This window comes from Trachurus japonicus, chromosome 5 (genome assembly GCF_045865225.1).
Source record: "Trachurus japonicus isolate A0001 chromosome 5, Traja_1.0".
Classification (NCBI taxonomy): domain Eukaryota; kingdom Metazoa; phylum Chordata; class Actinopteri; order Carangiformes; family Carangidae; genus Trachurus; species Trachurus japonicus.
This window is the reverse complement of record NC_140911.1, coordinates 1,846,313-1,873,490: the sequence shown is the minus strand read 5'-3', so window position 1 is coordinate 1,873,490 and position 27,178 is coordinate 1,846,313. Positions and strand designations below refer to the sequence as shown.

Below are 27,178 nucleotides of genomic sequence, written 5' to 3'. Positions count from 1 at the left end.
AATATTCTTGGAAAGATTTTGAGTTTTTGCAGTGCAAAAAGAGAAAACACAACGGCAAAACAAAACATTGTGTTTTCTGATTTGCCGTTGTGTTTTCTTGTTTGCTGTTGTGTTTTGCACCTCCGGGCCACCGTAACCGTAGGAGAGAGACATGGAGGCAGAGCAGAGCGTGGATTACAGCTCACAGACAAATCTAGGTCAGAGAGAGACGGAGCTGCAGAAAACACCGAGCGACGAGGCCACGAGCACAGAGAGAGAGAGGGAGGGAGAGAGGGAATACTAAAGAGGTGGTGGGAAGATGAAAAAATAAACATTTTTTTGTAACAAGCTGATCCCAGAGCAGCTGAACGCGCTGCCTTCATGTTCCTGCCAGAAAAGAGGCGAGAAAGAAAGAAGCTGCATGATGTGTGAGGTAGAGACTTACTGAGGCCAGGAAGAAGACCATGCAGCTGAGGGAGAAGCCACTGGTGTAGCCCAGGTAGCCTGAAACACACAACACACAGAGAGTAACACACACACACACACAGACACAGACACACACACACACACACACACACACACACACAACACACAGACACACACACAGAAACACACAGCTCCATCAGCTTCATCACACAGAAACAGCAGATTAACATTATCTACACTCCACTGCACTGCAAAAACTCAAAATCTTTCCAAGAATCTTTGTCTAATTTCTAGTCAAAACAAATCCCATTCTACCTAAAATAAGTATATTTATACATATAAATACATAGTTATGTATAAAAAAGTAGCTTGTTTTTAGACACTTTTTACCTATTTCGAGCCTATTTTCAATTGAAATAAGTAGAAAAATCTGATAGTAAGAGAAAGACAAAGTAGAAGTAGAAGTAGTAGAAGAGGCTTTAATGCTCCTGTCAGTTTGTCCTTCTGCTACATCACATTATCCCATAATAGTCATTTTGATTATTTCCTTGTTTTAACCTCATCATATGAAATATAACACAAAGTCAACAACACATTGTATGTAACAGACACTGTGTATATAAAACACATTGTGTATATATTAGTATCCAACAGACAGACTCACCGAGCTGCTTCATCAGAGCCAGAGGTAAAATGATCCCTATGGACACGATGATGACCAGGTAGTTCCCATTCAGGTACCACTCACTGCACACACACACACACACACACACACACACACACAGACACACAGACACACAATCAGATGTATTGATTTTATATCAGTCGGTTAAACACTCCACTCTCAGTCTCAGTTCTGCTGATCGATCACCGTGTCGGGTATCGATCACAGGACGAGTGAGTGAACAGACACACACCTGCTTTATTATTATTATACAGATAAACACAAAGAAACAGATTAAACCCCAAAACACTAGAGAATCATCTGAGATAAATGTAGAGAATATGAAATTTAGGTTAATTAACGTAAATATCAAAATACTTCACAGATTCTTTGATGAGAAGAGATGAAAAATCAACCATATATTTAAAAAAAAAAAAGTCACAAAACGTCTAACCGAGATGTTGCCAGTGAAGTTCATCACCATAGTAGTAGTGATATGAATACAGATTATAAAGAGTTTTTTCTTGATAATTCTTAAAAATTAGAGTGAAAATTCAAAACTCTTTACATTATATAAAAATCCAACAAATCGTCTATTAATCTGATCTCTAGCCTGAGTCACATGTGTCATGTTTGTATATCTCAGGACCAGGATATTATTATTACAACATTAGAATAGGGTAGATAAAAATGTATTATTTATTTAGCACACATTTATATTCCATGGTGCAGGGAGGGAACGAAGCCGATTGGCTCGTACATAAGTTCCTCCCCTGTCACAAATTACAACAAAACAACTTTCTATGGCTAACAAATAAACATAGAGAAAAAAAAGATATAAAGAACAGAGATAAAGAGATAAAGAACAAAGTGACCAGTAACAAATAGAGACGATAGAAATAAGGTTAAAAAAAAATTATAGATTGGAATCATAAAGAGACAGAGTAAGGATGTGGGATATGGAGAGAGTAAATACTTAAAGGGATAGTTCACCCAAAATTCAAATTTCACTCATTCCTGGTCTGTCCAAATCTCGCGTGATTTGCACTGGTGTCAATGCAAATCGCGCAAGATTTGGACAGACCAGGAAGAGCAGTGCTGGGAGCTTCCGCTACAAACAAGCTTAAAATATAGACTTATTTAATTTTTTTCGGAACAATTTCTCATGTCGGGGCTTCAATACAAGAGGGACATTACAGACGAGCAGCATGGAGGTATTTGGATGTTTTTTGGTGTGTCTTTTTGGAGGAAGAAAAGTGAGCTCCGTTCACAACCGTCATATGGACATGCAGTGCTGCACGGAGCCCCGCTGTAACTCAGAGAAGCCACGGAGGACTCTGAAACTTCTCCCAGCCCTTAGTTAATTTGAATTTTGGGTGAACTATCCCTTTAATATACAATATTCTAAGTATATTGAATATGTAATAGTCTGTAATACCTGGTGAATGTCTTTGTGTTGTGTATGTAATGTCTCTGTTATATGTTGTAAATTTAAACTGTAAAAAAAAAAAAAAAAAGATTTTAGCTGCTTTTTAAAGAGTGAATAGGAAGATATGGATCTTAGCGAAGGAAAAGTGTTTTATTTACTTTATAATATTTTCCCATGAACTCCATTTTTACCGACCAGAGGAGACGACGGTCATGTGACCACGGTGACACAACACACACACACACACATCCCACGTGTTACCAGGAAACAAACCTGAGCTATTTTTAGTGTTTTATTCCAGAGTCAGCTGATTGATTTCATCAGGTGAGAGACACAACATCTGCTACACACACACACACACACACACTGTATGTTCACACATCGCTAAAAAGAGGCGGCTCATCCCCCCTGTTGTCGTCCTGTCCTCCAGCCATCTGGACCTAATCTCTCACTGATACACACACATATACACACACACACTACGCTGAAATATTTTGCCAAAGCTACACAAACACACACAGGTGCACAATCACCAATAATCACAAACTGTGATTAGAAAAAAAAAATTGATAAGAAAACATGCACAGAGTTGTTTTAGAGGGAAATTCATGCAAAACCACTGATGCGCGTTGCCTTCAGGGACAGTTTTTCATCAACAGTCTCTGTATTTCCCTCTAAAACAACTCTGTGTGGTAACGTTGTGTTATTATCTCATAGCGTGGTGAATGTGCAGCTCACAACTTGTCCACCAGAGCGTTGTGGAGTTGTTGGATTGTGTATTTGATGAGTTTGATGATGGAAACCAAGAAATCCCATAATGAGCCTCCGTAGCGTAGCTCTGAGCAGCTCACGGCTCTGCTCCGCCGTTCTAAAAATAGCTTGCACCGACAATTAAAGGTAACAAACCTACTGCTATGACTATAGGGATTATGGTGATGGGCCAATTTGACCAAATGTTGAACTATCCCAGAGGTAGCCACAGCAGAGTGAGGAAAGAGCCGCTCCCGGGTGGCTCTAGTTTAGAGAGGGCGAGCTCATTTTAGGAAAAAAAAAAAAGATAGGCTAAATAATGGCCATTCACTTGTTCATTGTAATAGTTATTTCTTTGGAGATTGAGGTGCTCATGTGACATTAAAATAGAACTTGTTTCAATATTTTGTCGATCAAAATATGCATCACGTAGTTTTTTTTCCACCATAAAGTAAACATTGCTCGCGTCTCACAGTTCAGAGGCAGTGATGGTGAGAGAAATTATTTGATGAGCTATTATTTTGAAAATATATATTTCTATATCGGACCTTGAACCGAGTCTCATATTCAGGTCGCCTCGGTGATTTTGTTCTCCTCCTTGGTTAAAACACGTGTGTATGTGCATTGGGGCCGTTCAGATGTAGCGTCTTCAGTAGGCCTACATACAGATCACAGATTACTAGGATGTGCGTCATGCGCGTTCACAACCCAAAGCGACGCTGTAGCGACGCGCATTCGTGTCTCCTCCTCCTAATCTCCTTCTTCCTCCTATTCCTCCTTCTCCTCTTCTTCTTCCTCCTTCTTTTCTTTTTCCTCCTCCTCCTCCTCCTCCTCCTCCTCCTCTTCTCCCAGTAACTGGGCCGAGGGTTGAAGGTCAAAGGGTCCAACATGCTGTTTGTTTGTCCACCTGCAGCACTGAACTCCTATGGTTTCACCTCCTCCTCCTCCTCTCTCTCCTCCTCCTCCTCCTCCTCCTCTTCTTCCTCCTCCTCCTCTCTCTCCTCCTCCTCCTCCTCTTCTTCCTCCTCCTCCTCTTCCTCCTCCTCCTCTTCCTCCTCCTCCTCACAGAGAACTGACGGGATATTTATTTTACTCTGCTGTTATTTGGTTTGTTTTTTTTTAAACATGAGTAGATTAAGTTTTAATCTTCAGAGGACGACGGTGTCACTGGAGCAGATTTATTTATTTATTTACAGCTGTTCACTCACTGTTGACTGATGTGTTGCAGACGGAGCAGCACCGCTCTGAGATGCTGCGTTCAAGACGACTCGGAAGGAAGTCGGAATAAAACGAGTCACGACAACATCAAAACATGGCAGCCCTCGTCTTAAACGGTTAGAATTTAGACATTTTAAGTTATTTGTTGAGGTTTTAATGCATATCTTTGTGTATTATTGCAGTAGCCTATATGAAATATGTTTATATTAAGCTGTGATTGTTGTATGGTGTGAAGTTGCGGTTCCTTGTATGTAACAGAAATAAGGTTTAACTGTTATCAAGGCTGTAACATTATATGTGCACTCATCTGCAGCGTCTCCTCTCCTCCAAAATAAACATCATTTACTACTGCATTTATTTTTCCTATTCAGCTATGAGCCACACTGCAAAAACTCAACATCTTTCCAAGAATATTTGTCTTATTTTTTGTCAAAATGTCTCATTTCTAGTCAAAACTAATCTCTTTCCACTTTAAATAAGACTCATCACCTAAAAATGAACTTGTTTTTAGATCATTTTCACTTGTTTAAAACAAATTCTCACATGAAATAAGTAGAAAAATCTGCCAGTGAAAGCAAGTTTTTTGTGCTTCAGGTGTCCATGTTTTTTTTTCTTCCTGCAGCGTGAACGCAATGATGTCAGAAGTCGGAAATTTTCGAGTTGGGAATTCCGACCTCCGAGTTGTTATGAACGCAGCATGAGAGCTGTGTGTGTGTGTGTGTGTGTGTGTGTGTGTGTGTGTGTGTGTGTGTGTGTGTGTGTGTGTGTGTGTGTGTGTGTGTGTGTGTGATGGACACTCACCCAGCAGGATTGTCCACCTTCAGAAAGGCCTGGATCACCAGAGGAAACTCATACTTCACTATGTACAAGTAGCTGGACATGGCTGTGGACAGAGGAGACAGAGAGACACACACACACACACACAGGTGCTGTTACTGACACAGTGTGTGTGCATGTGTGTGTGTGTGTGTGTGTGTGTGTGTGTGTGTGTGTGTGTGTAGACAGACGTTGGTGTGTGAACTCACCTCCAATGTTCTGCAGTGTGATGGCGATACCGGCCGCCATCTTCCCCGGGGTCCCAAAGGCTCTGTAGCCGAGCTGCTCGTAGGCTCGAATCCCTGGTGGGCAGGGAAAATATAATATAATTTAACATGACATAACATAACATAACATAACATAACATAACATAACATAACATAACATAACATAACATAACATAACAAGACTATATAGAAGTATATACATGAGGACGTGTTTATCACTTTTGTCATGTGAACATAAACCCAACCTGTGTGTTTATGTTCACCTATGTACAGTTTATCTATCTCATGACTGTCCATTTGGTTTTCCAATTCAGATTTTTTAAGTTCTCCTCAGATATCTATTCATATCATATCATACAAGAATGTTATGGCCGATAAGGGTTCGGCCTTGTGCATGTGTCTGTCTCTCTCTCCCTTCTCCCCCACAGCTCCACCCAGGCCTCAATCAGCACAACAAGGTTCACCTGGGCTGCTGATCTTAAAAACCCTGCAGCGTGGGGACTGCTGGGCTTGCCTGCCTCCCAGCTTGGCTTTTGTTTGTTTTAGTTTGTCTACTTGTTTGTATCACTCTTATGTTTTATATTAAATCTTTGTGTCTTTGTGTTTGTGTTGGGGTCATTGCTTGGGTCCATTGTTATGCCCCTCTGGGCCAACGAAGTTCTGGGGCGTAACAATTGGGGGCTCGTCCGGGATCGAACAACCATGAGGTGAAGTGAAGGTTTGTAGCTGTTGTGTGATGTAGTAGTCTTCTTTTCAAGATGGTTTGTGATTTAACTGCCTGCCTGTGTTTACTTGAGAGTTCCCTGTAAGGTAGTCGTCGGGCAGAGAGAGACTCTTGCCACTTTGTTATTTTGCCTTTCTTATTTTTGGTGGTGAAACCTGGGTGTGGGTACGTTTTCTGTGTGGCAGCGGACCTTGCCTTGGTCCATTGTTCACTCGCAGAGTTCAACGTTTAAAGAAGCCTCCCGGGAAGCCACTGAAGACTAGATACTGTAGTTAACCGTATTACAGGGTGCCTCTCCACAACGTCACTCTTCAGCAGAGTTGCACAGCAGTGTAATCACAATCTCTTGTGGGTTGACTCTACCTCTACTTTCGTTGGGATTCTGTGTGTTAAATAGTAACAGTAACTTTTGGGATGTGACTTTTTGTGTGGTACCTCCACAGTACGTTCGTTGGGTCGTTCGGTTGCAGCTTAGGTGTAAGTTGGCAACATTTTGTGTAGCAGTGGCTACTGTGTGACCTCTTGTGTTGTGCTGTTGCAGTCCACTTTTGTTGAGTCACTTGTGTGTTACTGTTTGCTAGGTTGTGGCTGCCCTCGAGTCACCGCAGTGTTGTAAGTGAATTAACCTTTGTTTCGTAGTTTCCCTCATGGTGGTAGCCATTTTGGTATCTGGTGGGAGCACCCACTTGCATGGCTACTGTTGGCTGCTCACTCTCTTACATCGAGTGGCAGTGTGTTGGTTGGCCTTCTTTTTGTATTTTGATCTTGTTGGATCCACTTTGACCCTTTTCGTTTGTCCTGACAGTAGTCCCAGGGTTTACTTTTGATAAATGTATCGTTGGTGTTTTTAGTTGAGGCCAGGTTCGGTAGTCCCTGTATTAGGTGGTTGCAATGAATAAATAGTATGGTGTTTTGATGTAACATGTTTTGTAACATATTCATTGTCTTAAGGGGGGGGGGTGTTACGGCCGATAGGGGTTCGGCCTTGTGCATGTGTCTGTCTCTCTCTCCCTTCTCCCCCACAGCTCCACCCAGGCCTCAATCAGCACAACAAGGTTCACCTGCCTGGGCTGCTGATCTTGAAAACCCTGCAGTGTGGGGACTGCTGGGCTTGCCTGCCTTTAAAAAAGAGACTTGTAGCTCTTTTTCGGATCTGTCAATCTTTATCTTTCATTTTGCATATAAATTGCCTTTTTTTTTAATGTAATGAATTTCTGTATTATCAAGACAACCTTTGTTGTTTTGCTTCCACCTCTCCTGCACAATGTTTCACTTCAGTATTTCCATTATTTTTTATTTCGGCCTGGTTTTGTGCTAGAGTGCGTAAGGACTGATTTCAAAATAAAGGTCAGCTTACAAAACAGATTCAATTGCATGATTTGCAAGGTGATGTAGATTTTTAAAGGAAAATCCCACTAATGTGTCTTATCTTCACCGTGTTCCCTGTAGATTCGGATTGACATTGAAAGGAGACGACCTGTTCAGAGGGACCTCAGAGGGAGTCGCCTTTATTCTGAAATAAGTCCTTACGTTACACTGCAGGTGGGAGCTTTTTGAAATCTCGTTACTGTAAGTCAGAAAAAAATAATTACTCAGAAAAACTGAATTTTTTTTTGTTTTGTTTTTTTTCCAAGTGAATGTGAATAAAGTGAATACGCTTCTGTTAACTAAACTTAACCAAAGTTGTAGTGGAGGTTTGTTTAGGAGCAGGTGAAGATGATGAAGACGATGAAGATGATGAAGACGAGGTTGACGTACCTACGATACCCGACGACTTCAGCAGTAAATGGATGGAATAAGACGAGAGCACGGCCACCACGGTGAGCAGCGTCCTGAAACAACACAACAACAACATGTGTTAGTGTCAGACTCTTCACTCTCAGCTGTTTGTGCAGCGATAGATAGATAGATAGATAGATAGATAGATAGATAGATAGATAGATAGATAGATAGATAGATAGATAGATAGATAGATAGATAGATAGATAGATAGATAGATAGATAGATAGATAGATAGATAGACAACATGTGTTAGTGTCAGACTCTTCACTCTCAGCTGTTTGTGCAGCTGCAGCAGAGACGATCGCCTGTTCGATGCTGCAGCAGAGACCACAATCATCCCTGTGGTTCCTCCTTCACACTGGACTGGTGCTCCAGCTGAGCCTCAAACTGCCCCCCCTGCCCCTCCATGTGCCCCCCTGCCCCAGCTGTTGCGTGCAGATCCTCTCAGCCTTTAATCTGTCAGCGATCAGCTCCTCGTCCTGTTTAATCTCAGCTGGATCTTCATTGTTGCAGCAGCAGCAGCAGTAATCTTCCTCTCAGTCTCTTTCTACTGCTGTTCTCACTGGAATAATCATTATCTGAGATTATTAATTAGGTCTAATCATCTACTTTGAAGACGTATTTATTAGAAATGAGACGACAGGAGCTGCTGGTCTAACTCACTGTTTCTGCTCCTGGATGAAAACACTAAAATACTGGAGTTACGTCCTATTTAAAAATACAAAAGGTTCTGTAGAAGGAGCTTGAACTCGACCTGGTTTCCCTCCTTCTGGGGTTTTTCCACTGTAACTGATAGCCTACATATCAGGAAAAAAAATAAAGTATAATGTTGTGACATCTTGTGCCAGTAAAAATATTCTTCAACTCTCTGGATTTAAAGATGAATCCTCCTCAGGACAATACTGGATTATAAACCTCTGGACTTTCTGACCCATCTCCTGCTCTACAGAACTAACGCCTCTTTAAAGAACATGGTGTGTATGTTGAATATAATAAGTATAGCCTACATGAATTTATACCTAAATTAGAAATACAACTAGACAATTTCCTCTGGGGGCCTACTGCCGGTTTTGCCATCTTTGTCAACATGGGAATCAAACCCACGATCTTAAAGGGATAGTTCAACATTTTGGCAAATTGGCCCATTGCCATAATTGCTATAGTCATAGCAGTAGGTTCGTTACCTTTAATTGTAGGTGTAAGCTATTTTCAGTACGGCGGAGCGCAGCAGCTGGCTGCTCAGAGCTACGCTATGGAGGCTAACGGAATTTCTTGGTTTCCCTCATTAAACTCATCAAATACAAAATCCCAAAACTCCACAGCGCTTTTATAGACAAGTTGTGACCTGCACAACCACCACGCTATGAGATAATGACGGAACGATACGAAACGGAGCCGTTTTCGAGGTAAATTCATACAAAACCGCTGATGCGCGTTGCGTTCAGGGACAGTTTTTCAGCAAGCAGTCTCCGTATTTACCTTGTATTTACCTCGAAAACGGCTCCGTTTCGTATCGTTCCGTCATTATCTCATAGCGTGGTGGTTGTGCAGGTCACAACTTGTCTACAAAAGCGCTGTGGAGTTTTGGGATGTTGAATTTGATGAGTTTAATGAGGGAAACCAAGAAATTCCGTTAGCCTCCATAGCGTAGCTCGGAGCAGCCAGCTGCTGCGCTCCGCCGTACTGAAAATAGCTTACACCTACAATTAAAGGTAATGAACCTACTGCTATGACTATAGCGATTATGGCAATGGGCCAATTTGCCAAAATGTTGAACTATCCCTTTAAGGTCAAGACAGAGCTCTGATAGGTAACTTAATGTCATCACAGCTCCTCCATGTGTGTGTGTGTGTTTATAAACATGTTAACGAGCACCAGGTGGATTGTTTATGAACCTTAACGAGCTCTGGCCTGAGGCTCAGAGGTTACCACGGCAACTTGAGGTGGTTGCCGATGACGATAGGGGCCCCCCAGGCTGAGGCAGACAGAATCGTGGAGAAAAAGAGTGATTTTCTGCCTCTGCACTGGTCTCACATTTGGGCTTATTCTGACAAAACGGTAACTCCTATCAGAACAAAACACAGACCGTGAGCGTCACAAGGCCTTCCTGAACGATTTGGTGTGATTCTGGTGTTTCTACAGTTAATATTTTGCAGAAACGTGCGATTTTAAAACAGGGGTCCGTTCTGCTTCTGTCAGAAAATCTTTGTATTGGAGTCAATGAGGAGCAGAGACAGACGTGGCCGCACTTAGAGGCTGACAATTCAAATTCTGTAAGTCTCTCTGATATTTTGAGCACATGATGAGAGACAGAACAAGTTTGTCTACAAATTGGGAAAAGAATTTGAAACATTGAAACATTGAAAGAACATTGTGTAGAGTGTAAATTGTGGCCGGGCCGAGTGTGGAAAGAGAAAAAATCTGGAGTTTTTCTGGACTCTCTCCCACTCTAACCGATGATGTCACCCACTCTGACACGAACATTCCGTGCAATACACACCCATTATAATCTCAAAATTTCTCCAAAAATGATCATGTTCATTGAACAGTGATTGATCAAAAACTATATGACCTATCAAAACGTGGAATAATACACCAATACACAAGACTTGTGTCTACTGTTTAAAGTTCAAATGAAGTCTCTAGGTGAAAGTATGCCTGAGCAGTAGACAGCAGTAGGCAGTATGAAAAGTCCAATGATTTGTTCGTTTTTTGACCTTCTCCCATTCATTCTCTATGAGAACTTTTTCGCATTTTTTTGCGATTTATGTCATGGGATTAAATAAATTCATACTTCTTGCCACTCCTTTCGAATATGAACTATATATGTGTGTGTGTGTGTGTGTGTGTGTTTTTGGTTTTTATGACAAACCTGGAGACAAGCAGTGTTTTTTTCTACTCTTGTTTATGTCAGAAATTTTGTTTAACCTGCTCAACATCCACATGTGAATGAAGCAGTGACTCTGTGCTACTATGTTGTTGTTCTAACTCCTCGTCTGTATCTGCAGCTCAGTTTATTTATACTTTATATTCTAAAATAGTTTATTCATGTTTGTACTGCGGGAGTTTTGTGAATGGACTGACTCCCTGTGACCCAGTTCACCTCAGTCCAACTATTTCTGTTCTCTCTCTCTCTTTTGTTGTTACTGTTGGCCACATTAACTTTCTCTCTCTCCCACACACACACACACACACACACACACACACAAACACTCTTTCTTTCAGCTCTCAGCCTTCGACTCTTGGCTGTGGACAGAAAGCAGCAGAAAGCAGCAGAAAAGCAGCAGAAAGCAGCGCTGACCTGTGGAGGACTGGGAGCTCTGGTCTGCTGACACTCAGACACACACACTGGCACACTCTGCTCACAGTTTTACATCCCCCCCCCCACACACACACACACACACACACACTGGATTCCTCCCAGAGCCACAAGCTGCTGCAGCTCTGTGTGTTCGACATGAGCTGATAGAATAAATCATCTGTTACGTTCAATAACACTGAACACTGGTTTTACCACCTGCTTACATCTAAAAAAACGAATCCTTGGACCGAAGCTTCTTGTAACAACACCTGAAACACGCTGTGACCGGACCTTACTGTAAAGGAATAGTTCACCAAAAAATGAAATTCAGTCATTAGTGACTCCCCCTCATGCTGATGAATACTTTGGAGTAGTTTTTTATTCCTCAAAGGTAATCTATTATGAGAGTAATAGGGCCCGACACAAAAACGTCCATAAAACTACACAACAACCATTTAATATTCCTCCACACTGCTCGTCCACTGCAATCCAAGTGTCCTGAAGGGAGATAGTCCAGAGTTCACTGGAAACTATGTCATTTAGGACATTTTTACAGCCTAAATATGACATAGTTTTGGGTAAACTCTGGACTATCTCCCTTCAGGACACTTGGATTGCAGTGGACGAGCACTGTGGAGGAATATTAAATGGTTGTTGTGTAGTTTTATGGACGTTTTTGTGTCTGGCCCTATTAATCTCATATAAAGTTTTGGTTGGACTAGGAACCGGCCTCCCGGGTCTCCAGATGCACTTTGAGGAATAAAAAACTACTCCAGAGTATTCATCAGCATGAGGGGGGGAGGCAATAATGACTGGATTTCATTTTTTGGTGAACTATTCCTTTAAACACATTCTCTGCTTTGCACCTTGTTTGTGATTCTTCAACACACACACAGTTTCCTACATTAGACACTTCACTCAGAACATGAACTACTTTGACGAAGCTGTGAGGTGTTTCACGTCAGGTGTTGTGTGTCTTATCTTGCTTGTGTGTAGAGTTTTGACACAATGAGCCAAAGTATGTAAGCAATCAGCAAAAACTGTGAGCGCACACGTCACACGACTGGATACTGGATGAACGACAGACCATAAACACACCTATTGTTCTGATAATCCCTCACAACCAGCCACACACGCTGCACTCAGGAGAACTTCTACACAGCTTCACATATTTGTACAGATTCTTTTCTCAATTTTCTCTTCTATTTTCCATTTATTCTATTTTTAGTATATTATATGTAATATTGGGATGTATAATTAGTGTCATCATGCAAAAGTTTGTCCTAACCCTAATCTTATATTGCTTTTTTATGTCTCTATATTTCTAATTGTATGTCATGTGCTGCTACTGGATGCTTGAATTTCCCTTAAGATCAATAAAGAATCTATGGCTTTTTATTGATGAAGCTCTAATTAAATAATTACAGCTTTCTATTGTTTGTTTTTGGACTTTATACCGCACCTTTTGTTTTTTATTACATTAGGTTAGATTAGATTTGATTAGATTAGATTAGATTAGATAGAACTTTATTCATCCCAAAGGAAACTCTTATGCCAGGTCGCTCCAAAAGGAAATGTGTAAATACAAATACAAAGGAAAAATGAAATACAAAGAGGAACAATGTCTAAGAATAAGACAGAAATATATACAGTAATACAATATATCCTACAATGTCTAAAACAATAAAAATGTACAAGACTAGTGCAAAAAGGAACGGCCTAGGCATAATGACTGTGCTGCCTTCATCAACTCTAGTTTCCCACATTCTGTATCATAAACTATAAACAGTTTTCTTGTCTGTAACAACATCTCTGTCCCGTCTGTCCATCCTGGGTGAGGGATCCCTCCTCTGTTGCTCACCCTGAGCTTTCTCCTGGTTTTCCCTGTTAAAAGGGTTTTCCATGGAGTTTTTCCTCAGTGGATGTGAGGGTCTAAGGCCAGAGGATGTTGTTGTGATGGAATGTAAAGCCCTTTGAGACAAACTGTTGGTAAAAACGGGCAATACACTGCAAAAACTCAAAATCTTTCCAAGAATATTTGTCTTATTTCTTGTCAAAATGTTTCATTTCTAGTCAAAACGAGATTTGAATGAGATTTGTTTTGACTAGAAATAAGACAAATATTCTTGGTAAGATTTTGAATTTTTGCAGTGTACAAATAAAATTGCCTTGCCTATACACTGATTCGGCGACGTCACCGGAAATCGAACGGCCGCCATTACTGCGGTGACAACTCACAGTCAGGCAGCTGTTGGCTCTGTGCGCGAAGCGGGCATTTGAATGCAAGTGGACCTTTTCTCTTCCCTTTCTCTTCTGCGAACATGTCCAGGAAGGCTGGGAGGACATGTGCCGTCCTCGACTGCTCTAATATCAGCAAAACACAGCCCCTTACTTCAGGAGGGGGGTCCGTGTTTAGACCGTAACGTTACGTACAGCGTGTCAGCAGCAGCAGCAGCAGCAGCAGCAGCAGCAGCCGCCAGCGACGCAGTCACAGCTGACCTGTACAACCTGGCTACCCTCCCTTCTCACCGTTACCTTCACATCGTGGTGACAGTCTGTGAATGTCTCACTGATCCCTTCAATATGATGTGATCATGGTCGTCTAAAAGCCGGTGTAAAATATGTCCGACCCATCCGGAGCTCAGGTCATTTTGACCATAAATCAGAGACCTGTCCTGTAATTGACGTTTTTTCTGATCATCGGAGGCCAGCTGGTCAATAAAATATTCTTGAATATCTAAAACAAAGCACAAGTTGTTGTTGTTTTTATAATCTTATTCATGTAGCCTGTCCACATGATTAAATATCCCGCTGCTGGCTTGCTAACGTCAGCACGCATAACGTACCGGTATGTTATATTGTTTATGATACAGTCTCTTATCTCCCTGTTACTCTAATCTTTCCTGCTAATCGCTCAAACAAATGATTAATTACTAAATGAATATTGGTATTCATGTAAGATACCTTAATCAGTTACTGGGGGGCACTAAACATCACAAATGCAGCCTATTTATGATGCTGTCATAGAGAATCAGTTTACTATGACTGACACATGTCACCGCAGCAATGGCGCCGCCGCAAGATGGCGGCATACACAAAACGTTCTCCGAATTCGTGTATATGAATTGTGAATACACATGAATTATCATGTATTATCTGAGTGTTTTTTTTTATGTTGGCATAAAATTAATAAATCTATTTATATCTGTAGTGAAATCCTGAGTCCTTGCAGCAGAGCAGAGGATGAGATGAGAATAAACCGCCTGTAACAGAGTCATTGTGTAACAGCTCGTCGGCTCGGTTGCTTCTGGCTGTTTTTCTGTTGTTGGTTGTTTACCGAGCGTTGGTTTTTTAGGTCTCGTCTCCCCTTCAGGAACAAGACCCACAGTCGAGGTCCAGACTGAACCAGACTGAACCAGACTGAACCAGACCGGTGCTGGTTCTGGTTCTGGTTCTGGACCGGTCTGCAGTCCAATGTGGAGCAGAGAGAAACCGCCAGCAGCCTAATAATCCGCCGCCAAATATGTCACTGACCCGGCTGCCTGTGTGTGTGTTTGTTTCCCAGAAGCTCCTCTATTGTTTCACAGCAGATCTTACACAAACACACACACACACACACACACAAACAGCCTTTCATCTTCTATCACACATATATAAACACACACACGCATACAGACACACACTCTGCTCCACTTCATCACGTACTGTACTGTTGCTGCCGTGCACGTGATCAGAGTGATATGTGGATTAATCAGCTTCACGGTTCGTTTCATTTCATTTCAGCGTCTGTCGAAGTGTCACAGACAAACACACACACACACACACACACACACACACACTCACACACACTCAGACACACACACGGTCACACAACTCAGCTCAAATTAAGGAGCTTTTTCTAACACGAGGGAAAATCCTCCAGACATGACCGACCGACCGCCCTGAAACACCAGTTCACACGGCGGACGGAGGAACGTTCAGGAACACACTGCAAAAACTCAATATCTCACCAAGAATATTTGTCTTATTTCTAGTCAAAATGTCATTTCTAGTCAAAACAAATCTCATTATACCTAAAATATGTATATTTATACATATACGTACATAGTTATACATAAAAAAGTAGCTTATTTATAGACACTTTTTACTTATTTCAAGTCTATTTTCACTTGAAATAAGTAGAAGAATCTGACAGTGGAGCAAGTTTTTCTTTCTTATTACAAGCACAAAAAACTTCCTTGCTTTCACTGGCAGATGTTTCTACTTATTTCAAATTAAAATAAACTTGAAATAAGTGAAAATGATCTAAAAACAAGATAAGTTTCAGGTGATGAGTCTTATTTATAAAGTGGAAAGAGATTAGTTTTGACTAGAAATGAGACATTTTGACAAGAAATAAGACAAATATTCTTGGAAAGATGTAGAGTTTTTGCAGTGCAGGAACAACGCCACATAAACATCGTCTGACTGGAAACATGAAAGTGTCTCTTCTGCTGTTCCGGGAACGTTCACTTCTTATTCTCCGGCTACAGAAACACTGTTTCATCCTCCTCATCGACTGAAACTGTGTGTTGTTTTAATTCCAGGAGGCTCAGTCCACTGACCTTCACTGGCCGAGGGGGGGAGGGGCTTAACACCGATGCCCTTTAATGTACTCGCACAAAAACACAAAAACACAGTGAGTGGAGCAGCCAGAGCCGTCACCAGGAAACACAGAGTCAGAGGGAGGAGGAGGAGGAGGAGGAGAGACGTGATGCAGAGCAAAGAAACAAAGCAACATGAGCCTAACTATGTGTCTATTTCTGTTTATTCTTATTCATTCTTTATAGCTTAAAGGGATAGTTCACCCAAAATTGAAATTTCTCCTCCCCCTCATGTGGACTAAGGGCTGGGAGAAGTTTCAGAGTCCTCCGTGGCTTCTCTGAGTTACAGGGGGTCTCGGCGTAGCAGTGCATGTCCATATGACGGTTGCTAATGGATACCAACTGTCTTGGTAACAAAAAGACACACCAAAAAACATCCAAATACCTCCATGCTGCTCGTATGTAATGTCCGTCTTGTATTGAAGCCCCGAAATGCGAAAAAGCCGACATGTTTGTAAAACTAGATCTAATTCAAAGTCTGGCGGAGTCGAGACCCAAGTTGACGCTCGGTGTGTTCAGGTGCAGTGGGAAGCTCCCGTTTGTGTCATAAACACAGGAATATCAACTCTGGACTTGCTTCAAGTAGCTTGCTTCAAGTAAATAAACTTCTGGCTGCATGTTTGAGTCTCCATCTGACGCTGTCTGTGGCTTTGAGGGATGGAAACAGCCTAAGCAGCAGAACTTCAATCCGCTCCCATTCATCGCTGCCATGGCGATGCGGGGACAGACACAACTACCGCAAAACAGGAGGAATTCATTAAAGCAGCAACAGTGAGTCGATGCTGCTTCAGATAAAGATAAAGACTGATACAGACTGGTAGTACTGAGCCTCAGAGCTTCAGAGTCTGAGTCTCCTCTGCTCGGCTTCTCTCTGGTTTAACTCTTAAAGGTCAAAAGGCTCCGGTGGATCTGGATCAGACCGAGGATGAACATAATACATACTATACATACATAATGAGACAGATACAGAGAAGCTGTGACGTCATGATCCTGCTGCTGCTGCCGACAAGGAAGAGGAGGAGGAGGAGGAGGATTTAAATCTGAACTCTGTGTCTTCACAACGTGTCTTTCTCAACGAAGCCGGTGAGAAATCAATCCATGGAGCGGTGGATAAGGTTATTTATCATCTACCATGTTACCATGTGTATATCTGTGTCGTCTTATCTGTTGTTGCAGCAGTTTTCAATGTTTGTTCATTCATGATCTTGTGTGTGAAAAGCAGAAACCAAACTCTACTCTCTGTCTTCCTTAAAAACTAATAATGTCATGCAAAAGTTGCTAGACAACACAGAGGTCTCATTCTCCATCTCCCGGGTTTCGGCACCAACTTTTTGCATCGACATAAGAGAGTAGAGTTCAGTTTCTGCTTTTCTTTACTTTGCTTTTGGCACGTAACAAACACACACACACACACACAAGTTTATCGTATCGTATTGTATCGTATTGTATCGTATCGTATCGTATCGTGTGGTATCGTATTGTGTGGTATCGTATCGTATCACATCGTATCGTATTGTGTGGTATCGTATCGTATCATATCGTATCGTATCGCATCGTATCGTGTGGTATCGTATCGTATCGTATTGTGTGGTATCGTATCGTATCGTATCATATAGTATAGTATAGTATCGTATCGTATTGTATCATATCGTATCGTATCGCATCGCATCGTATCATATCGTATCGTATCGCATCATATCGTGTGGTATCGTATCATATCGTATCGTATCGCATCGTATTGTGTGGTATCGTATCGTATTGTGTGGTATCGTATCGTATCGTATCATATAGTATAGTATAGTATCGTATCGTATTGTGTGGTATCGTATCATATCGTATCGTATCGCATCGTATTGTGTGGTATCGTATCGTATTGTGTGGTATCGTATCGTATCGTATCATATAGTATAGTATAGTATCGTATCGTATCATATCGTATCGCATCGCATCGTATCATATCGTATCGTATCGCATCACATCGCGTGGTATCGTATCGTATCGTATCGTATTGTGTGGTATCGTATCATATCGTGTCGTAAGATCATCAATGAACAAACATTTGTAGATGAGAGAACCACAGCCAACATCTGTCATAATGAAGAGTCAGTCTCTGTATTTCCCTCTAAAACAACTCTGTGTGGTAACGTTGTGTTATTATCTCATAACGTGGTGAATGTGCAGCTCACAACTTGTCCACCAGAGCGTTGTGGAGTTGTTGGATTGTGTATTTGATGAGTTTGATGAGGGAAACCAAGAAATCCCATAATGAGCCTCCGTAGCGTAGCTCTGAGCAGCTCACGGCTCTGCTCCGCCGTTCTAAAAATAGCTTGCACTGACAATTAAAGGTAACGAACCTACTGCTATGACTATAGGGATTATGGTAATGGGGCTGTTTGCCAAAATGTTGAACTATCCCTTTAAGCCAATGTCAAGTGGTGTCTGTGGTATTTTTTCATATCAATCTGACTATATACAGGAAAATAAATGTGGACTCAAATGTGGAATAAATGTAATTCACTGTTTTACAATGCAACACTGTGCTTCTAGACAAATTCGACATCACTTGTCACATTATTTAGAAGAAAAGCTTTTTGTTTTTAGGCAAAGTCCTGTTCAGTTCAGTGGTGCTAAATGCCCCTATGTTTTGTCGCATTTCATTATCTATATGTTTTGTTTGTAATTTCACATAATTAATAGAAATTTGGGGGGAGGGCAGGAAAGAAAGAGGGAAGCAGGGAATCAAACCCACGGAGAACACAACGTGGTTATCTGTAATTTCACTCACTCTCATTCACAGCACAAGTGAGAGGTTTCCAGTGTGTTATTAATCTGAGCCTTGTGCCCTGTGTCATCAGTGTGTGTGTGTGTGTGTGTGTGTGTGTGTGTGTGCTGTGATTCAAGCCAATTACCAAACAATTAGCAGGTTTATTTCTGTGAGATTGCAGACGGGGAAGAAACTGACTCATCAACATCTGTGAGCTGAGATTCAACTGGCAGCGTCAGGACGTGTGTGTGTGTGTGTGTGTGTGTGTGTGTGTGTGTGTGTGTGTGTAGACTCACAGGAAGAGGACGACCCCTGTGTTGGCCATGGCGTAGGCCAGACCCAGGATGCCGCTGCCCATGATGGCGTTGCCCAGGTTGAACACCGACATCCCGAACGAGGTTTTCCCTTCAAACTGGAAGACATTAAAACACATGTTAAATCGCATCACACACACACACACACACACACACACACACACCTAACCAGGGGTGGAAAGTAACGAGTTACATTTACTCAAGTTACTGTAATTAAGTAGCTTTTTTGTGTACTTGTACTTTTTTGAGTAATTTTTAAAATCAGTACTTTTACTTTTACTTGAGTACATATTGTTGGAAGAAATTTACTTAGTTACATTTTAAATAGCTTAAGTTACAAAGTAAAAAAATATATATGAACTTGCACTGCGTCTGTGTGGGCTGTCAAAAGTAGCTACGCCGCTGCCGCCTCTCTCTCTCTCTCTCTCTCTCTTCACAGACGCACACAGCAGCAAGCAGGTACACACACCTCTTTCCCCCTCACCGCTACGTGAGTTTGTGTGTAACAGGGCTCGTCGCTATGTTGTCGTCTTAGCCATTAGCCGCAGCTAGCGGTTAAAAGCTGACGTTAATGATTAAAGACAACGTTATCAGGCATGTCCATCTATTTGGCTACGTTTACGGTGACCAAACGTCCTCTTTTGCCCGGACATGTCCACTTCTCACGTCCTGTCCGTGGCGTCCGGGCTTTTTTTGTTTAATGAATCATGAGCATGTCCGGCTGTGTTCGGTAACGGGACTGCTGACCCTGCAGGCTAAATGACTAGACACACCGGGGCTGAAGGCCGGACCGGCGGTCCGTTGAGTTAAATGTAGGAGCCCAGTCAGATCCATGGCCATGCTCAGAGGAACAGACAAGCAGCCCACTGCTTCAGAGCCGTTACAGTAAAGAGGCAAGTGTGTGTGTGTGTGTGTGTGTGTGTGTGTGTGTGTGTGTGTGTGTGTGTGTGTGTGTGTGTGTGTGTGTGTGTGTGTGTGTGTGTGTGTGTGAGTGTGTGTGTGTGTGTGAGTGAGTGAGTGTGTGTGTGAGAGAGAGAGAGAGAGAGAGAGAGAGAGAACCTACAGTAACCCCCCCCCCCCCTCCTCCTCCTCCTCCTCCTCCTCCTTGAGAGCAGACAGGAAAGACAGTAAAAAAAAAAGCAGGTGTGTGTGAGTGAAAGAGGGAGAGAGAGATTTTTCTTTTCTTTTTTTATCCGTATTGAAAATGGTATTGAGTATCGAATATTTTCCTTAATATCGATATTGAGTTGAAAATGTTAGTATCATGATCATCGTGACAACCTTAGGCCAGTAACTGTAACTGTCCATCTGATTGGCTCTGGACAACTGCAGTGTCAGAAGGTCAGAATCAAGTTGGTGCCACAGGAGCTAAAAGATGATGGAGACCAGTGTATCGATGGAGAAGGGACGGATTTGAAACACAGAGACATGCACGGAGAATGTGAGGCCAATCTCTGCCCCCCCCCCCAAAAAAAAGTAACTAAGTAACTTTTACTCTGAGTAAATTTTAAATGAACTACTTTTTACTTTTACTTGAGTAGATTTTTACACCAGTACTTTTACTTTTACTTGAGTAAAATTTCATCAAGGTAACTGTACTTTTACTTGAGTAGATTTTTTTGGTACTCTTTCCACCCCTGCACCTAACTAACTAAGGTGAGTGTTGGACTTACATCTGTGAAGCGCGGCGTCTTCTTGTCGTCCACGCCGGAGAGGAACTCCTGGCTGCCGGGGAGGTTGGAGCCGCTGTTGTCGGTTCTGTGAGGACTGTGGAGAAGAACACACACCGATGTTATACACACATATATGTGTGTGTGTGTGTGTGTGTGTTCTACATTTGTTTTGTTTTTTATTGTGGAATACAAGTGACATGACACAGCACAAGACAGGAAGGACCTGACACTGCAACACAGCAGCACAAAAGTAAATGAACTGATGGAAAGAAAAAAAAAGACCTCTCTTTTTCCCCTTTCTCATTCATCCCCACCCCCCCAAGTTTCTATTTATTATGTGAAATTACATACAAAACATATAGATAATGAAATGCGACAAAACATAGGAGCATTTAACACCACTGAACTGAACAGGACTTAGCCCGAAAACAAAAAGCTTTTCTTCTAAATAATGTGACAAGTGATGTCAAATTTGTCCAGAAAGACAGTAGGTGCGTTTCCATTTCCCCTTGAAATGTGCAAAACCTAAATATCGAAATGAAAAACTGGTAATGGAAACACCTACATTTCGAAAAAACTCTCAAATATCGCTAAAAAGTTTTTACGCTCTCATGAGGTGGTTTTTGAGACGTATCATTACAAACGTGTATCGCAAAAGTGTAATGGAAACACTTTTTTCGCTTTTCTACACGTCAGCGGTGTCAGCGGAGTTGTGTGTGTCCACGCTGTGTTGGTTTATGTGATTGGAGGGGATGAATTAATCACATGTTGTTTGTGATGCATTGCTTGCTTATGGGATATCGCAAGACTAGATTGCGGCTCATTCACAAAACACCTTTCAATGGAAACACCCGCAAATAGCAATTGCACTTTTTCGAAGTTTCAGAAATATCGCTTTTATTTTGCGAAAATCTGTAATGGAAACACAGCTGTTGTTGCATTGTAAAACAGTGAATTACATTTATTCCACATTTGAGTCCAGATTTATTTTCCTGTATATAGTCAGATTTATATGAAAAAATACCACAGACACCACTTGACACTGGTTTACAGTAAATCACACCATTGACCCATAAATATATATATGTGTGTTTCCATACATACCTGGCATCGTTCTGGGCACTGTTAGGAACAGTTTCCCTACAGTCCGTCCGTCAGCCAATGAGAGCACAGAGCAGAAACACAACAACAACAACAGCCTGAGTCGTCACATAACGAAGTGAATAACTGAGTGAAGGAGTTTTTTATCATCGAGCCTCTGATTCCTGCACATAAAACCATCTATTACAGGGAACCAGAGGGATGAGTAGAGGCTGAGAGCAGCAGGTAGCAGCTGAGCGTTTGGCTCAGAGGAACTTCAGCAGCCAATCACCACACAGTAACTACAGGACAATCAAGTCTTTTTATTGATATATAAACACAGACAGAGAGAGCATGTACGAAGTAAGTAAATAGAAATAATCCAACCGAGTCCCGTCCTTACAACAACGTTACTGTTATTCAACAGCCTATATTATATAACTGCTCAAAAAAATAAAGGGAACACTTAAACAACACATCTTAGATCTCAATTAATGAAATATTGCAGTTTAAAATCGTTATTCAATATATACTTTAGTATGTTGAAAACAACATAACATAAAAATGATCAATGTAAATCAAAATGATCATCCATTCACATTGCTGTGATGTATTTGGAGTTACAATGTGTTGTTTAAGTGTTCCCTTTATTTTTTTGAGCAGTGTAGTATTGATTGATCTTGGATACAAAACACACATTTACATATAAATTACATGCATCACTTACAAATTAAAATGACAAATAGAAAATAAATTGAAATGAAATGGATGACAGGAGAGAGAGAGAGAAGTTTTAAATTTGACGCTAATGACTGATTGGTAGAAGAGAAAGAGGATGGCAGACTGTGATTGGTTGAATTATGAGAATAAGGGTGGAGCGAGAGGATAGCGGGAAAACATGGAAAGGGCTTCGAGGCTTAAAGGGACAGTCTTCCTGTCTGAACTTTCACTTAGCTTCATTATTAAATGATCTTGGATACAAACCACACATTTACATATACTATATTACACACATCACTTACACATTAAAATGACAAATAGAAAATGAATTGAAATGAATGAATGAAACAGTAGTCTAATGGTACATGGTGTTGATGATGTGGTTGCGTGTCTGAGTTGAGCTTTAAGCATCAGTGAACTCTGAGCGAGAGGCTTCAATGGTCACGATACATCAGAGAGAGGAACCAGTGATGTCGTCATGGCGCCGCCGCCTCGTCACCATGGTTCCTCTCTCTGATGTATCGTGACCATTGAAGCCTCTCGCTCAGAGTTCACTGATGCTTAAAGCTCAATCCAGACACGCAACCACATCATCAACACCATGAACCATTAGAACTGTTTCATTCATTCATCTGGTTTGTTTTCAGTTCAATTCATTTTCTATTTGTCATTTTAATGTGCAAGTGATGCATGTAATTTATATGTACATTTGTGGTTTGTATCCACGATCAATCAATAATAAAGCTAAGTGAAAGTTCAGACAGGAAGACTGTCCCTTTAAGCCTCGAAGCCCTTTCCCTGTTTTCCCGCTATCATCTCGCTCCACCCTTATTCTCATAATTCAACCAATCACAGTCTGCCATCCTCTTTCTCTTCTACCAATCAGTCATTAGCGTCAAATTTAAAACTTCTCTCTCTCTCCTGTCATCCATTTCATTTCAATTTATTTTCTATTTGTCATTTTAATTTGTAAGTGATGCATGTAATTTATATGTAAATTTGTGTTTTGTATCCAAGATCAATCCTAAATACAAACCTAATACTAAATAATATACTGTAGGCTGTTGAATAACAGTAACGTTGTTGTAAGGACGGGACTCTGTTGGATTATTTCTATTTACTTACTTTCCATTCGAGCTCTGGAGCGGTTTGTAAATGACACAACACGTGACACACTGCTGATATCACATGCTTCCTTTTTTTTCTTTCTTTTTGCCGGGTTTGGGCCAGAAATATACACAAATGTCTCGGTTTGGGTTCAGGTTTTAAGTCCCAGGCCCGTTGAGACCTCTATTCCATGGTTTTAGTGTTTTTCTCAGGTAACCTCCTCCTCCTTCTTCAGGGTAAGATTTCTGACCATGGGACTGTCACCATGGGAACACAAATGACGACCAAAAAGAAAAATGCAGCAATCAATCAATCAAGCTGCTGCTGCTGAACCGGAACAAAGTAAATGAGCCAGAGGTCTGGGAAACCCTTTAATTTACAGGCCGTTAATTACGCAATAATGTCTAGAAATAACAAGAGATTGCATCATAATGTCTAGAAAACGGTCAGTTTCATAGTAATACTGAGAAATATGGCCAAGAAATAACGAATGATTACGTAGAAATATCCCAGAAACATCATGGTCCGGGATTCTCCCTCTGGCATTAGAAGTAAGTAGATTTAACTCTGTACTGGATCATGTAATATAGCAAATCAGTGGTTCTCAAACATCATAGACTCTAAATTGACAAAAATAAGACCATGGACCCCCATTGGACAAAATTTTGAAGCAAACACCAGAAATACACAAGCATTTGTTCTGAGACATTTTTGCCAATGTACGTTCAAATTAGGGCCAATGGTGTGAATTTTTGGAAATATTGTAGAGAAACTTCTGGAAAAAAAATTGTACAATTTCTCCAAAAATATTTAAATATTTTATAGAAAAAAGTGGTAAAAAATCTCAAAATGTATTTTTCTTTTAATTCTAGAAAAAAAGTGGTAAGAGTTCTAAAAAGAAAAGAAAAGAAAAGAAAAAGTTAAACATTTTCTTGAAAAAAAAGTGGTAAAATTTCTCCCAAAAAGTTTTTTAAAAAATCTAGAAAAAGTTGTAAAATTTCTAAAACAAAAAAAGTGGCAACAATTCTAGAAAAAAGTGGTAAAATTTCAAGAAAACGTTGGGGACCCCCTTGAAACCTCTCAAGGGGGTCCCCAACTTTGAGAACCACTGATCTAAATGTGATTGAGGATGAACTTGTGTCATAAAGTCTATAGAAAACAGTCAATTTCATAGTAATATTGAGAAATATGGCCAAGAAATAACAAATGATTATGTAGAAATAGTCCAGAAACATTGATCAGTTACAAAGGACTTATTGGAGAAAAATTCTGACCTTCCCCAAAGAATTCAAAGCATGAGAAGCATGTTTAATCTTTTTCCTTTATTAGACACATGACATTACTATGAAACTGTCCGTTATTTCTAGACATTATCAGCTAATTAACGGCCTGTAAATTAAAGGGTTACTGGTTTTTGTTTTTCCCAGATAACCTCCTCCTCCTTATCAGGGTAAGATTTCTGACCAATGAGAGAACAGCTGGCATTTGTCTACAACTTTGGACCGGTTGGGTCTGTTACCATGGGAACACAAACGACCCCAAAAGAAGAATGCAGCAGTTGCATCATTTTAACCTCTGGATGAAAACAAAGCAAACGGGCCACAGGTCTGAATACGGCCTCAGATTGTTTAAAATAAAATGCAGATTGACGTTAAACACACAACCATGATGAGACGAACACGTAGAAGTCAGAGCGACTCACTTGTCTCCATCGTCTGCTGGAGGAGTTTTGGCCGAGGCTGTGATCTCCTCTCCGGCCTCGTGGCCTTTCCCGTTGGGGATGGAGATGACCTCAGCAGGAGTCGTCTCCACGGTCTCTGCTGGTTGATCTTCACTCATGGTTCTGTGTGTGTGTGTGTGTGTATGTGGTGTTTATTTATCTGTGTTCGTTAGGTTTTTATTCTCCTCCTGGGATCTGTGGAAGAACAGATATGGACAGTTAGAAACAACATTTCACTTCAGTGGAGGCGCAGCGGGTCAGACAGAGGAGCAACGACCCTGTGGTTGATTATTGATTCTAACCTGTGAGGTTCATTAAGAGTGAGCACATGGTGGCTGGAGGTCAAAGGTCAACGGTTCATCGACCTAACACCGCTCAGAGTGACTCATGTGAGTAGTAAAGGTCTGAGCTGAACCTTTCTGTCTTTCCTGGTGTGAATACGCCCTAAACCAGTAGCAACACCCGGAACAGACTGAACCAGAACAACATCTGGTTTACACAAATCAATTCAATTCAAAGAACTTTATTTTTCCATTTTTGTCATTTGGGGAAAGCGTCAGTACACGTTTAAACAAGATAAATACATATTGATAAATACAAATGTTAAAAAGTTAAAAATACTAAACAAATGTTAAAAAGAGAGAAGGACGCACACACACACACACACACAAACGCACTAGCTAGCACACACAAGCCAGACCAGGTCAGCTGTTCAGTAGTCTGATCGATGATGGTACAAAACTTGTCATGGCTCTCTTCATTTTAAAAGTGAGGGATCTGTAAATACACCCGTTGATTTAAAGGGGACATATCACGCACCTTTTCCACAAATTAAAATACGATACGATACGATACGATACGATACGTATATATAAATAGTTCCCAGGTGTCGTATGTCTGTGACATGCTTCGTCAAAATCCCCCAAGGATCAAACATCACAGCTCTTTTCATCCTCTCTCAAACAGCCCTGTTCAGAACGGCTGGTTTCAGTGTCTGTCCCTTTAAATGCAAATGAGCCACTGCTCATCAGGCCCCGCCCCCTTCTACTGGTACCAGGTAGGGGTGGGGTTATGCAAATTTTAAAACTAGTTACATCACTGGAAGACAACTGAGGGAACAGCTGGTAAAACCACATGGATTTAAACCTCAGGAACCTGAAAATGACTGATTTATTTGTCAATTTTCACATTTTGGGGCCAGGCGGCAAACACCCAGATTTATGTTAAAGAGCCTTCAGAAAGTGATATGTCTCCTTTAAAGGGGCAACGAGGAGTTTTGGAAAGTTAAGTGTTTTTTCACACTACATTTCCCATGAGCCTCCGCGCGCACGGTGAAATTCTTGGACCGGCACAAGACCACTAAATAATAATATCAAAATAACTATAAAGACAAAACATTATATTTATCGAAAATGGACCCATTAACAACCCACTGCGCCACACGCGGGCTGTTTAGGCTGTTTACATCCCATAAAAACAGACAACGTCAGATGTCTTCAAACATACACCAAGGGTTTTGTTCACTTCAAGAAAGACGACATGTTTGTAAACGGAGCTGTGATACAAAGTCTGTAGATTAATTCTTTTATTTAGACCTTAAGTTTTAGGAAACTAGAGCCCCAGGTTGAATTTGCCTGGAATAGTCCTTTAAGCATCAATGATGTAGGTTAAGACGTAGATTAAAGTTGTTGTTCCTCTGTGATGTTGTAAACTTGAGTGGACGAGACCAAGAAACAAGAAAACATGTCCACCCCCCCCCCTCCCCCCTCCCCCTCTGTCAGAGCACATGGCCCCCCGAGTCCAGAGACCGTGAATGAATGAATGAATGAATGAATGAATGA

General features: G+C 41.2%; 1 protein-coding gene across 2 annotated transcripts in view; it reads right to left on the bottom strand.

Moving 5' to 3' along the window:
• LOC146986749 (sodium-coupled neutral amino acid transporter 3-like) overlaps positions 1-25,511 on the bottom strand; it is a 37,656-nt gene extending 12,145 nt beyond the window's left edge. The window contains exons 1-9 of one of the 2 annotated variants that reach the window (XM_085775526.1): positions 25,320-25,511; positions 21,815-21,850; positions 20,711-20,804; positions 19,020-19,135; positions 7,992-8,065; positions 5,492-5,584; positions 5,268-5,349; positions 1,070-1,152; positions 425-483 (exon numbers count right to left, since the gene is read on the bottom strand). In XM_085775526.1, coding sequence (XP_085631652.1) covers positions 425-483; positions 1,070-1,152; positions 5,268-5,349; positions 5,492-5,584; positions 7,992-8,065; positions 19,020-19,135; positions 20,711-20,804; positions 21,815-21,850; positions 25,320-25,456 — 774 coding nt within the window. In that variant the 5' untranslated portion in view covers positions 25,457-25,511. The remainder of the gene's footprint in view (positions 1-424; positions 484-1,069; positions 1,153-5,267; positions 5,350-5,491; positions 5,585-7,991; positions 8,066-19,019; positions 19,136-20,710; positions 20,805-21,814; positions 21,851-25,319) is intronic. The other variant, XM_085775527.1, reaches the window with a different exon arrangement.
• Positions 25,512-27,178: the final 1,667 nt, after the last annotated feature.